The sequence below is a fragment of the Mercenaria mercenaria genome, chromosome 4, assembly GCF_021730395.1.
Source record: "Mercenaria mercenaria strain notata chromosome 4, MADL_Memer_1, whole genome shotgun sequence".
Classification (NCBI taxonomy): domain Eukaryota; kingdom Metazoa; phylum Mollusca; class Bivalvia; order Venerida; family Veneridae; genus Mercenaria; species Mercenaria mercenaria.
Genome location: NC_069364.1, coordinates 23,080,800 through 23,095,205, shown reverse-complemented (window position 1 = coordinate 23,095,205; position 14,406 = coordinate 23,080,800). Strand labels below are relative to the sequence as shown.

General features: G+C 35.0%; 1 protein-coding gene across 1 annotated transcript in view; it reads left to right on the top strand.

Annotated features, from left to right (window-relative positions):
* The window catches only part of LOC123556191 (protein O-mannosyl-transferase TMTC3-like), a 40,355-nt gene continuing 25,949 nt past the window's right edge, over positions 1-14,406 (top strand). The window contains exons 1-11 of the mRNA XM_053540713.1: positions 1-43; positions 3,279-3,504; positions 4,118-4,254; positions 5,016-5,097; positions 5,848-5,947; positions 6,848-6,963; positions 7,336-7,508; positions 11,088-11,340; positions 12,380-12,531; positions 13,256-13,339; positions 13,777-13,914. Of these exons, the coding sequence (XP_053396688.1) occupies positions 3,301-3,504; positions 4,118-4,254; positions 5,016-5,097; positions 5,848-5,947; positions 6,848-6,963; positions 7,336-7,508; positions 11,088-11,340; positions 12,380-12,531; positions 13,256-13,339; positions 13,777-13,914 (1,439 nt within the window). The 5' untranslated portion in view covers positions 1-43; positions 3,279-3,300. The remainder of the gene's footprint in view (positions 44-3,278; positions 3,505-4,117; positions 4,255-5,015; positions 5,098-5,847; positions 5,948-6,847; positions 6,964-7,335; positions 7,509-11,087; positions 11,341-12,379; positions 12,532-13,255; positions 13,340-13,776; positions 13,915-14,406) is intronic.

Here is a 14,406-nt window from a genome sequence, read left to right as displayed (position 1 = left end):
GTTTACTTCAAAGGGAGGTAATATTTGACAACGACAGAAACCGGTATTTTACATAAAATTCATTGGAAAAGCTTTACATATTCTTAAATCTACATAGACTGCAAAATTAATTATACTTTTTATCTTATTCGTTCTAAATAATTGTTATATCTTCTTCGATGCCCAAGATATGGGAGCAAATATGCAATTGTAATTAGTTTTCGCGATTTGAATCCATGGCATAATTTGGTCAGGCTCTGCTGGTCGGAGGAAAACTGAATTTCAATAGGCCTGCATTGTAATAATTTGAGTTATTGACCTTTCCTTACATTAGAACTTTTGATGTCATCTACTCTGGATGAAACAAAATGCCCAAAACTGAATGAAATGTAGGATATCATGTTTAATACCTGCACATAATATTTGAAAGAGGGCGTGGCAGTATACGTTTTACAAGGTAATCTGAAAATTGATTTGTAAATCTTCACAGAGTCCCAAATGTGAAGTACAAAAATAGGAAAAATCACAAATTTGCACACATTTTTTATTGATTTTTCTGTTTCTATATAAGAAAAAATTGCAACGTAAGGGAAGTTCCATACATATATATCCATGAAATATATAAACACAGTTCAAAGAAAAATAGCATTTGAGACACTCAAAATATAAAAGACACAATAAAATAATTATTTTGATATAAAAGGGAGGTAATTCAGATTGTAGTCGAGTGCATATGGTAAATGGCTTCCCTTTAGTGTCAGATATTGTGCATTATGTATTTCTTACATTGTTAGCTGTGTGTATTTAAATTAAATGTGACTAAAAGTTAAATGAAGCAGCACTTATGCTATTAAACTATTAACGCCCACTATCTATGGCTTGAACAACCATTTGGGAGAAACACTTTTTAATATTTCTCGAAAATAGTACTGAAAGTAAGTAAAAGCTGACAGCAGTGCTTGTATCAAGTACAGGGTATAATTTAAATTTATATATATTAACTCTAAATATAGAAGTATGAACAAGATCCAGGGCTTTTTTCCCCTATAAATCTTAGGGGTGTAACGATACATCGAACTATCGATGCATTGCGATACTAAGTGTCCCGATAGCATGCATCGATAGAAAAGTCACAATCCAATAACAATCGCCGATAGTTCCTTCAACAATCGATAGTTTCGATAGTTTTGAAATTTTAGTAAATACAGAAATAATTTATAATTTATAAACCAAGAAACAGAGCCAGCTTTCATTTGCGCCTCGGAAAATGTTTACGTCTCCATTACAATAATTACCCTCACGGAATTTAACTACCACTGACAGAGAAGTCTGGAGATAATTAATAAATTTAGTTTCTTAGAAACTTTGATTAAATATATTTAAATAACCTGTTAATCTTAGATGAGAAAATGTACTATGGACATGGAGAAAGAAGGATACTTGTATTATACAGCAAACTGTTCGGTAGGGCCCTTCATTTAGTGCTGGTACACCTTAAACCAATCCGTTAATTTTCGTCTTTTTCGATGCTTTGGGTTATTAAACATGTTGACACTCGCAACAAAATGGCCGATTCGTTTGAGTATACCTTGCATAGGTTTATTGTTTTACTTATTGTTTCAAAGCTAAGGAAGTCAAGAAATATTTAATGTTAGAATTATTTCTGTCCATTTCATTTATACAAACATCTCAATGTGTTTTTACAGCAATTACAAACAGTGCCGTCTCTTACACTGTGTAACAATGCCAGTTGGTAGCTTTACTGTATAAATTAGGATGGCCGATAACTATTGCAATAGTATCGCAATAGTAACCTGCAATAGAATAGTATCGCAATAGTTTTTAAGCAATATCAATAGTATTGCAATAGTCAAAATTGGCCTCAATAGTCACCCCTAATAAATCTACCTCCGGTAAAAGGAGGTAATCCCAATGCAAAAAAGTATGTTTTTTCCCCAAGTTGAATTTAAAATTCCCAAATGATTATATCATTTAGGGATTTTGCTGTTTTAAGACAGTTTTGCTAATTTGCATATATATTTAGGTAAATTATAATACTGTTGAACAATTACTGAAATGCAATTCATTAATATTTCACACAAAAACACATTTATGTAGATTTTGGTAATTTGCAAATTGTCCCAATTAAGACAATTTCCGAGAGCATTTTCCCAATTCCACCAGTATCGGTGGCATTCCCAGATTGATGAAAAAAAGGCCTGAGATCAAGGTCTGCATACGTCATTCCAGATGTGCACTGTGCTCAATAATTTTATATACATACAATAATAAGTACCTGGCTATTTTTTTTTCACACACATCTGGCTTATGAAAAGTAAATTTCAGTGGAATATCAGAATCCTGAAACACTGGTTAGGTAACTGCCCGCCGTTACATTACTGAAATACTGGTGAAAAATGGCGTTAAACCCAAAACAAACAGAAAGTGGCAGCTGAAAAGCGAATACAGAGTTTACTAAAATACAGACAGAGCAAATGAATGAAATAGTATTGATAATTTACATATTAATTAATTTCAGATGTATTAAACTAAATTCGTTACAACTGAAGGAACAAAATTCGGACTTTTGCACTATGATAAAAAATCATTTCCATTTAGGTCAACAAAATTTTGGTAACTTAACAGTTGTGGTGGGTTGCAAACAAACAATTTCTTAGGAATGGCCTTGACACCAGTTGTAGAACAGCCATTTAGAACAATGTAGAATGCCTTAATTTGCAGTTCTGTTACAGGGAACAGAATGTAAAGATATAGGAGAGATCATGTTTGTATACAAATCCGGGGTGTTTTCTATTTTTAGAACTGATAAGACAGTGATCGAGAGGGCAGAAGCTGATCGTCCATGTTTTTTGTAAACAGTAATGTTTTTCTAACGGTCTAAACTTTCTTAAAACACAAATTTATTTTGAAATAAAATGGATTAATTATGAACGCTTAACTTACAGTGTTTTTCTAAAAGTTTTGAACATCACTATGCCGCTTTTAAAACCAAATGTCATTTAAAATGTTTATTTATTGAAAAAAAATATTTGAATACAAAAAAAAATATGAAAATTGTAAGTATTTCAAAACTTTCTGAATTTTGAAAACCCATAAATGAGCAAAAATGTTATTAAAAATTCCGATTCCATACACTAACGTTGTAAAAACATTTGTTTTGCCCACCACCAGTTAAACAGATGTTAATGCGTGATGTCACGGCTATCTCTCCTATAGTTTAAGTATCAGTTATTTAAAATGAAAGAAAAATTCTGCTGTAACGGTTGGTTCTGTTTCAGGATACCAGTACATGAATGAAGGATGGCATCCTCACAAGGGTCAAGCAGATTTCTCATCTATTCTGTGATACTATGTGTAACTACCAGTGTATGTTACCTTCGAGCACTGGACTGTGGCTTCGTGTTTGATGATATTTCGGCAATAGTGGACAACAAGGATCTCAGACCCAGAACCCCTGTGTCTAACTTGTTCTTAAATGACTTCTGGGGAACACCAATGTCACAGGTATGGACACATTAATACAGTCAACTTTTACTAAGGACTAGTAAGGAGACAACCAAGGGAGTCGGTGACTCAGTGCGGTGGCTTAAGGCAAGTGGCTGCTTATTAAGTCAGGTGGAGATTAGAAAAAATGTCAATTAGGGAAGTTAGCCACATGATATGGCTCAAGTTGCATTACTGAACATTGCAGAAATATTCAGTGAATTATGTCCCTTTTATACTACTGAAGTTAATGTTTTGATACAATTTCACTCTTATCTTTTGTTATTCTTAAAAACATTTGACTCAGACTAAAACTATTGTCTAATATCATCATCCGCATTGGAGTCATTAAATACTCCAGTGATAGCTCCAGCTCCCTCAGATGTGCCCTGTTTGCTTATCCAGTATTGAAATAATCGGGGAAGCTGTCTCCAGACATTGATGTCTCATGCACATGGGCTCACTCAAGCAAATATTGATTGTGGTACCAAGCTATTTTCTTCATGTTTTCAATGTTTGAAACTTCTGAGACTCTAGATAACTTGAGCAATTTGCTCATTCCCTTGTGACTCTGAACAATTACTTATGTAGTTTTTACTGTGCTGAGTTTATTATCTTGCTTTCATTCTTGTAGGAGAGGAGTCACAAGTCATATAGACCGCTATGTGTGCTGACATTCCGGTTTAACTACATGTTGAGTGAACTGGAACCAATGTCATATCATCTACTCAATGTAATACTGCATGCCATAGTATGTGTAATGTATATGAAGTAAGTGTATTTATGTTTAGTCACCAACAACGATTTTATTTTAGTCTGACTGTAAAGAAGGCATTTAGCTTAATATTTGAATCATTTTCGATTTAACTTCCTCAGAAAAATTAGTACTGGTGCATGGTGTGGAGTTGCCACGACCCCAGTAGGATTCAAACCTATGTGGTTTGAGGTTGAACAGCACTTCTGGTATACTTTGCTGCACCCTTAAACTCGGCTTTATAAACTTTCCATTTTTTTACAGTTTTTATTTTAGTCTACAATTTATTACATAATTTGTGGCTGTTACCAAATAAAATCAGGCAGTTTTATATCAAAACTAATGTTAGTACAAACTGTTGATGTAAAATGCTCCAAAAATGCTTTGCTGTCTTAGCCTGTCTGCTTAGCTTAGTAGGGAAAGCTTGGATCTGTGGATTTTGGGGTCCTGAGTTTGATCTCCAAGCAAGATGTCCGTGAACATCTAATAAAAGATTTTTTATCTGAAGTCATTTCGGCCTCCACCTCTGATTCATGTGGAGGAGTTGGCAGTTAATTGCAGAGAACAGGTAAATACTTGTACAGAATCCAAGAACACTTGCTAGGTTAACTGCCCGCCGTTACATAACTGAAATTCTGTTGAAAAATGACGCTAAACCCTCTAAACAAACAAAATTGTCACCTGTCTTCTGTCATTATTCATCAGACGACTTCCTATAAGTATTTGCTCTGACAGAATTCTAAAAAATATATTTATAACTGTATGTGTTTTATTTAAGGATGTGCAATATGTTTATACCAGAGTTGCCTTCATTTGTTGCTGCCATGTTGTTTGCTGTTCATCCCATACATACTGAAGCTGTAAGTTATTTATAAGGAGAAATATAATGCTTATCAAATACATTTCAGTGTGTTAGCATGTGAATGTGATATTCATTTTATCATACTGAACAATATTTATGTTAAAAAATGAAAAAAGTGTGTTGCGATTTTACAAAAAAGTAGCAATATGTTTATTGGGGGAAAATCTCTTGCCTATTTTTTCAGACTAATGGGAGCTAAAGTGGCTTACCATCATGCTGTTGCATAGTTATGTAGCACTTACATTTTCAAATGGGAAAAACGCCTTAATTATTTTCAGACTGGAGTGCTATTTTTGGGTGTGCCTGGGTATTTAAACATTTAGAATTTTTAACGGCCACTGTGCAGAAATTATCTACAGGGATACACTTGTGCATAATGATAATATTGAAACATCACTCCTTTGAGTTGATTATGTAGCAATTTACATTTTCAAAAAATTTTATTTAGAAGTTTTAGAAAATATTCAGAAAAGATGCTTTTTATTTACTCCAGAAGCTAGTCCCTTCAGATCTTATTCATTACTTACTGCCGGTAAAAAAGGTTAATTAAAGCCAACCACTCATTCCAGGGGTCATGGGTTCGAGCACCACTAGGGTCACGACCATGACTTCTCATATGAAATAGTTCTGATTTTTACAGGAAGCGGATGTGAGAGTGGTTTCAATAAATTTAAAGCTAAAACAAACTAGTATAAACTAAACTAAAGCCAATTTTCAGGAGCTGTATAATTTTTCTTTCTGTATTCAGGTGACGGGCGTGGTTGGTAGGGCAGAGTCTCTGTCCTCTATCTTCTTTATAGCAGCACTGATGTTCTACGCAAAATGTACAGGGTATCACAAGGATACATGTAAGTATTTAATGAAAATGGCTATGCCCATTCTGGAAACTTAAAATATTGTTCTTTTCTTATCAGCGAAAACCATTATTGCTAGACACATAGAAGGTGATTTCTGTGAAACATCAGTTTAAACTACAATGTTTTTGAGATACAAAAGCTCATTTCACTAGATTAAAAATTTAATGTGTATTGTATATGGTTGAGTTCAGTTACTTAAGAAAAAAACGTGCTGCGTCAGTGTTGTGACATTTTAACCTGTACCATGCTGGACACAATTTATGTTGCCTTTGCAACTAGTGCAGATCATAATCAGCCTGCACATCCATGCAGTCACTGTTTGCCATTGAGTCAGTATCATTATGGTATTCGCCCCTTTTAACAGTTAATGGGTACTGTCCAAATTGATAGATGGAAAAGTTCATGATTATAGAAATTAGCAGGGAGTGTATTTAAATTTATACCTTTAGCCTGCTGGCAGCAAGTGATTCTGCCTTTGCGACCAGTGCAGACCAAGATCAGCCTGCACATCCGTGCAGTCTGATCATGGTCTGCGCTGTTCGCTATCCAGTCAGTAAATTTTCAGTGAACACCCCTTTGAATGATAAGTTGTACTGCCCAAATTGAATGATGGACCAGTCCATTTTAGAAATTTAGCAGGCTAAGGGTTAATTATGTTTATTATTGCATCTTATGATTTACATGATTTAGATACAGTTATTACATACAAAAGTATAAAGGTAGCGAAATTTATTGGAATTTCAGGGATGCAAATGGTAGAAATAATACAGGGTTATGATGTATCTTTATTTACCAAAAAGGAAAGGAGAAATCAATGAAGATTTCTTTTGACAGACTTTGATAGTGTGACACAATAGAGTGATATGGAGTTTTATTTATATTTTATTTCAGCTTGGGGTCCTCTGTTCACTACTATTGGCTTGGTTACCATAGCAATGTTATGTAAAGAGCAGGGTATTACAGTGATCGGAGTTTGTGTTGTATACGAACTCTTTGTTGCACAAAGGGTAAGAAAAGTGATTAGTTTTGGGATTTTTTTTTTGTAAATTAGAAGAAAATGTATCTGGCAGATAAGTTTCAATAAGTAGTGGTATATATTATATATATAATTTTAAACTTTATGATAAATTGAACCTAGAACTTGCTTCTGTAAGGAAATAACACTGTTGCATTTGCTGACACCCAATTTTGATTTAAAAATGGAGATTGTGAATATGAAATAACAGACACAATTAATTGTAAACTTTAGCCAAGATGGAATAATTTAATATATGTTGTAAGATTTTACTCTCAGCTGAATAAAATTATAGTTGGAATTACATAGTAACTAAGATTACATAAATTTTCATTTAATGTGTATGTGTTTTGTTTCTTTTAAGGCATTATTCAAAGATTTATGGGCAATTCTGATGCGTATTTTACAAGGAGACACCAAGATACCGAAATGGTTACAAGGTTCGATAATCAGATCAGTGGTTCTAGTTGGATCAACGATGTTTCTGTTGATTGCTAGAATTAAAGTGATGGGAGCCCAGCTGCCTGTATTTACTAGGTAAGTGAACATGGTTAAGATCAGTGTTGTCAGTAACTTTTCAACCTGCTCTGTCATGAAGAAAAAAGATCAGCAAAGTGAGAAATATGTGAAAAATAAACAATAGAAGAGTAAACAGTTATTAAGATCATATGTCATTCTTTGCAGTTCTTGTTGTGTAGAGGTCACATTTAAGCTATCTGGCTGATTGTTGAATATAAATTGACCTACCTAGGAGCTGCCCCATGTCTAAAGATAATGTCCAAAGGCTGCTGATTTTTCCCCTCGCCAATAGAGCCAGAAAATCCCTTGGTGACATGAATTGTGTTGGCATTATGTAGAACCCAACAAAACAAACACACAGTTGTGGCCTTTTACCATTATTTTCATTTTTGTGCCCCCCCATGAGTGGTGGGGGCATATAGATTTGGTCTTATCCGTGCGTGCGTCCGTCCGAAGTTCGTGACGTGCCTAGCTCGAAAAGAATTTGATATAAATTGATAAAACCTTGCATGAGTCTTTATCATGATATAAACTTGCGCACCTATTTTTTTTCTAGTGATCTTGTCACCTTGTGACACGCCTAGCTCAAAAAGTATTTGATGTAGATTCATGAAACCTTGCATGAGTCTTAATCATGATATGAACTTGCGCACCTCCTATTTTTCATTTGGGTTCGCCCCCTATTTTTAGAGTTTTGAAATAGTCAAAAATGTATATTTTCACCTTGTGACGCACCTAGCTCAAAAAGTGTTTAATATAAATGGTTGAAAACTTGCTTAAGTCTTTATCATGATATAAACTTGCACACTTCTAATTTTTTGGCTGGCTCCACCCGCTTTTTTTAAAGTTATGGCCCTTTTTCACCTAATTATGTGCCTAGCTCAGAAAGTATTAGATGTAAATTCAGGAAACCTTGCTGGAGTCTTTATCATGATGTGACCTTGCAAACTTGGCATTCGTCTTGAGAATCTTAGCTCTTATTACAGAGTTATGGCCCTTGAAATAGCCAAAATAGTGGATTTTTTGTTTGTGATGCTCATAGCTCAAAAAGTATAGGGCCTAGAATAATGAATCCTTTTCATAAAATGTTTGTTGAAGCTATACCCCATTAAGACTGCAAACATTTGAATTATTGCCCATTATTATGCCAGTGGGGGGCATACCCTGTGTCCTACAGACACATTCTAGTTAAATCTTGTCACATCAGGATTTTTATAATGAAGATGCTCAAAAATGGTTGAATTTCTTTGGCACAAAATTACAAGGTTTGGGCCAAAACTGCTGAAGAAATATGAATCCATTGATTTCTGATTTTGAATATAAAATATTTTACTTGTTTGTTTTGATTTAATTTCATGGATTCACTGAACCAAGGAATACATGAAAATAAGTCCCGATTGATAGTAGGTCATACATCAGAACTGCAGTTTGGTATTTCATTCATGAACCAACTTCACATTTCAACAGTAGAAAGGCTCAGGGTGAGCTATTAGGATCACTCACCGTCCGGCGTCCGGCCGTAAACTTTTACTTTAAACGACATCTCCTCATAAACCGCTAGGCCAATTTCATCCAAACTTCACAAGAATGTTCCTTGGGTGAAGCTTTACAAAACTTGTTCAAAGAATTGAATTCCATGCAGAACTCTGGTTGCCATGGCAACCGAAAGGAAAAACTTTAAAAATCTTCTTCTCAAAAACCAGAAGCCTAGAGCTTAGATATTTGGTGTGAAGCATTGCCTAGTGGACCTCTACCAAGTTTGTTCAAGTCATGACCCCGGGGTCAAAATTGACCCCACCCCAGGGGTCACTTGATTTTACATAGGAAAATCTTAAAAAATCTTCTCAAAAACCAGAAGCCCTAGAGCTTAGGTATTTGACATGTAGCATTTCCTAGTGGACCTCTACTAAAGTTGTTCAAATCATGACCCCAGGGTCAAAATTGACTCCGCCTCAGGGATCACTTGATTTTACATAGGTTTCTATAGGAAAATCTTCAAATTTTTTTAAAAAATAAACCAGAAGGGCTAGAGCTTAGATATTTGACAAGTAGCATTGCCTAGTGGACCTCTACAAAATTAGTTCAAATCATGACCCCCGAGGTCAAAATTGACCCCGCCCCAGGGGTTACTTGATTGTACATAGAAAAATCTTCAAAATTTTCATAAAATAAATCAGAAGGCCTAGATCTTAGATATTTGATATGTAACATTACCTAGTAGACTTCTACAAACTTTGTTCAAATCATGACCCCCAGTGTAAAATTGGCCCCACCCCAGGGGTCACTTGATTTTACATTGGAAAATCTTCAAAAAATTTCTAAAAATAAACCAGAAGACCTAGAGCTTAGATATTTCACATGTAGCATTGCCTAGTGGACCTCTACAAAATTTGTTCAAATCATGACCCCCGGGACAAATTAACCCCGCCCCATGGGGTTACTTGATTGTAAATATAAAAATCTTCAAAATTTCTAAAAATAAAGCAGAAGGCCTAGAGCTCTACAAAATTTGTTCAAATCTTGACCCCCGGGGTCACTTAATTTTACATAGGAAAATCTTCAAAAATTTTCTAAAAATTAACCAGAAGGCCTAGAGCTTAGATATTTAATATGTAGCATTGCCTAGTGGACCTCTACAGAATTTGTTCAAATCATGACCCCAGGGGTCAAAATTGACCCCACTCCAGGGGTCACTTGATTTTACTCAGGAAAATCTTCAAAAAATTTCTAAAAATAAACCAGAAGGCCTGGATCTTAGATATTTGACATTTAGCATTGCCTAGTAGACTTCAACAAACTTGTTCAAATCATGACCCAAGGGGTCAAATTGACCCCGCCCCATGGGGTTACTTGATTGTACATAGAAAAATCTTCAAAATTTTCTAAAATGAAACCAGAAAGCCTAGAGCTTAGATATTTGACATGTAGCTTTGCCTAGTGGACCTCTACAAAATTTGTTCAAATCTTGACACCCCCGCCCCAGGGTCAAATTGACCCAGCCCCTGGGGTTACTTGATTGTACATAGGGAAAACTTATGAATAAATTTGCTAAAAATAAACCAGGAGGCCTAGATCTTAGATATTTGATATGTAACATTGCCTAGTAGACTTCTACAAACTTTGTTCAAATCATGACCCCTGGGGTAAAATTGTCCCCACCCCAGGGGTTACTTGATTGTACATCAGAAAATCTTCCAAAAAATTTCTAAAAATCATCAGTTTGACATTTGAAACATGTAGCTCATATATCTCAGGTGAGCAATCCAGGGTCATCATGACCCTCTTGTTACTAAATCAACCAGATCAAGAATGAATATTGTCAACTCTGGATTCTTAAGGTATTTCTGTACTAAAAGATGTAATAAACATACTATGTGAACATTTTTACCATCTCTGGAATTAATGTTGTAGAAATGTAATTAGGAAATTTAATGGCTTTCTGTTTGTTTACTTACATCCTTCTCATGCGATGTTAACTTTCCTTTACCAGTACATAAAGCTGTGTCAATAAATGTAGAAAAAAATTGCAAATTGTCATTAGTGGGTTACATCTAAGGTGAACCTCTTGTGTTACATAGATCTTTTCTCTATTTTCAGGTTTGATAACCCAGCATCTGTATCAAATACACCATCCCGACAGTTAACATATAACTACCTGCTACCTATCAACTTCTGGCTGCTACTGTTTCCTGCCGATCTCTGTTGTGATTGGACGATGGGAACCATTCCAGTCATCAGCTCCATTATTGACCCTCGCAACCTTATCACCATTGGATTTTATCTGTGCTTGGGGAAAGTTGTTCATTTTTGTCTTGCAAAGCAGGGAAAATTAAATAGAGCGATTATTATGGTAAAGATTCAGTTTTTATTTTTCAATGTGTAGAAATACAATTCTTTTCCTCAGAAAATTGTTTTAATTGTTGAATAGTCTTGTACAGTGAGAAGAAAGATATAGTACAGTGAGAAAAAAGATAATGCCAAATAAGACACCTTAGTTTTTCCTCCATAATTAAAGTTGTAAAATTACAACTGTATAATTTCAAGTATCAGTATATGAGCCGTGCCATGAGAAAATCAACATAGTGGGTTTGCGACCAGCATGGATCCAGACCAGCCTGCGCATCCGCGCAGTCTGGTCAGGATCCATGCTGTTCGCTAACGGTTTCTCTGATTGTAGTAGGTTTTAATAGCGAACAGCATGGATCCTGACCAGACTGCGCGGATGCGCAGGCTGGTCTGGATCCATGCAAAGCCACTATGTTGGTTTTCCCATGGCACGGCTCATATGTATGTGAGACTGTTTTTATGACACATCCATTAATTACTTTATAAGGGCTACCCAAGTTTAAAGTGAAAATGTATTAAGCTTAGGTAGCATTTTAAGACATTTTACATTTTTAGCCAAATTTAGCCATCTTGAGCATGTGGATTTAAAAAAAAAAAGATTTGATACATTTTGCCAACACTGATATCGAAGAGTCAGACAAAAGTAATACTGGTATATGGTACCGATAATTCAATTTTAGTAAACGTGTGTCCCTTTAAGACCTTTCTAACGTAAACGTAATTACGAAACAGAATACTGAATCCTTAAAATTTTAGGCTAATTTGTGGTCTATGGGAGACAATTTCATCCAATAGTAATGCAATAGTATCTCCCTTAGACCATTATTTGCAAATAACATTTACGGATTCAGTAATCCATTTCCGATTTACGTTTACGTTAGAAAGGTCTTTAAGAAGAATATGAATCTGTCTGTTGGTAGAATCTGTTACACTGGTTATTGGTTGCAAACAACAAGGAAGATCTGTTTTAAGATATATCACAGCTGATTGGTTTTAACAGGTTTTGTCTATTTATTGACTTGTGTTATCTTTCTGTTTTATAGTGTCTAGCTTTGATGGTGTTACCATTTATACCAGCGTCAAACATGTTTTTCCCTGTGGGTTTTGTCGTGGCAGAGCGTATATTGTACACACCTAGCATGGGATTCTGCATGCTCATTGCTGTTGGATTTGACCAGATTATGCAGAATAAAAAGTAAGTTTTATTTGGTGTCAGTTTTATTTAACTGTAATAACATTATCAAGATTAGAATTTGCTGATTTTGAATTGCTGTTTGATTCACCTTGTTAGTCACAGGATTTTTATACACCTGAAAGGCTGTGTTATGATGCTGGTGTCTTTCTGTCCATCCATCTGTCTGTCTCTCCGTCCATTAGCAATTTTGTTTCTGCTCTGTAACTCTTGACACAAATGTTCACCACATTGAGATGATGTGCAGAGCACACGTTTTGGATGGCTCGCTTCAAGGTCAAGGTCGCATATAGGGGTCAAAGGTTATATGACTTTGTTTTGGTCTGCTCTGTAACTCTTGAACTGCTCAAAGGATTTTAAAGAAACTTGACACAAATGTTCACCACATCAATATGACTTGCAGAGGGCATGTTTTGAATGGCTTGCTTCATACCTTTGGCCGTATTTTGCTCTACATTGCGGTGCTCTTGTTTTCTTAATCCATTCAGAGAAATTTGATCATTTTTTACTAGAATCAGGGGAATTTGAATTTTTAACAGGAAGCCAGGGGAATTCGATCACTTTTAACAGGAATCAAGGGGAATTTGATCGCTTTAAGCAGGAATCCAGGGAAGTTTGATAGTTTTTACACAGGCTATATTTATTCTATATTATTAATATCAAGATATCAGCTATATTACTTATGGAATTCTTTGTATTGTAACAAACACGTTTCTTTTCATTACAGAGCATTAAAACCAATTTTATGGTTTCTGATGGGCTGCTTGCTGATATTTCATGCTGGCAAGACATATATTAGAAATATTGACTGGTAAGTTCATGTTTGTAATCCGACATTACTATTGATCAAATACGTATTTTCAGTCTTCTATTATTTGCAGTAGGGCCTGAAATGTCAGTATTTTTTTGCATTTCAGAGTATGTTATTGAGTGAAAAAGTTCATTACAAGATGTTCATTTTTACTGCTGTTAAACGAGAAGATTATAACATTTAAGTAATACAAATAAATACACTATGATCATGATTATATAGACTGATCTAGCTTGCCCTTTATATGTTATGATTGTTGACACATGTACTGGAATTCGAATAGACATTTTCTGATGATGTGAATAAAACAAAAAAAGCTGAACAACAATATGAGGTCAAATTACATGGAACTAAACATAAAGTTTACAACTGGAATCTTGCGAATTCCAGTAAACATGATACTATACTGTTTATAAACTCTATACAATAATTTACAGGACCTCAGAATATGATGTGTTTAGGGCAGCTTTAAAAGTGAATCAAAAAAATGCCAAGCTGTGGAATAATGTGGGACATGCCCTGGAGAATATGGATAGGTATGAAGAGGCACTGGAATACTTCAAGAAAGCCGTCAGGTACAAATGTTAAATACTTTTATTTACTGTAAAATGAATTCTCAAATAGATTTTCTGTTAGGAGTTTTACAGGCCTTATTTGATTTTTACGAAACAACTGAGGTTATCAGATTATGGGATAAAAAAATCAGTTACAGAAAAGATCACTGCAGTGTAGTTTTTCCGATAGCATATCCCACTCCAGTCAGTGTAAACGGAAGTCTCTTGCCCTTCACCACTGTGGGTTTGAGCGTTAAAGGAATTGTCTTCATTTTTGTGAGGAAGTCATCCAGCTGGTTTGCAAAAGGTTGGGGCTCAAAAGTGCCTGAAATGAAGCCTGGAGTGGCATCTAGGGTCTTGGCACACAATTACTGCTGGAAAGCTGTCAAATAATTGTATCAGTATGACTTAAATCTTACAACAAAAAGAAACAAAACTAATTGATATTGCAATGAATGCTCCTGTAATAAGTTCCGATATTTAATCATTTCTTAGATGTTGCCTTTCTGTAGA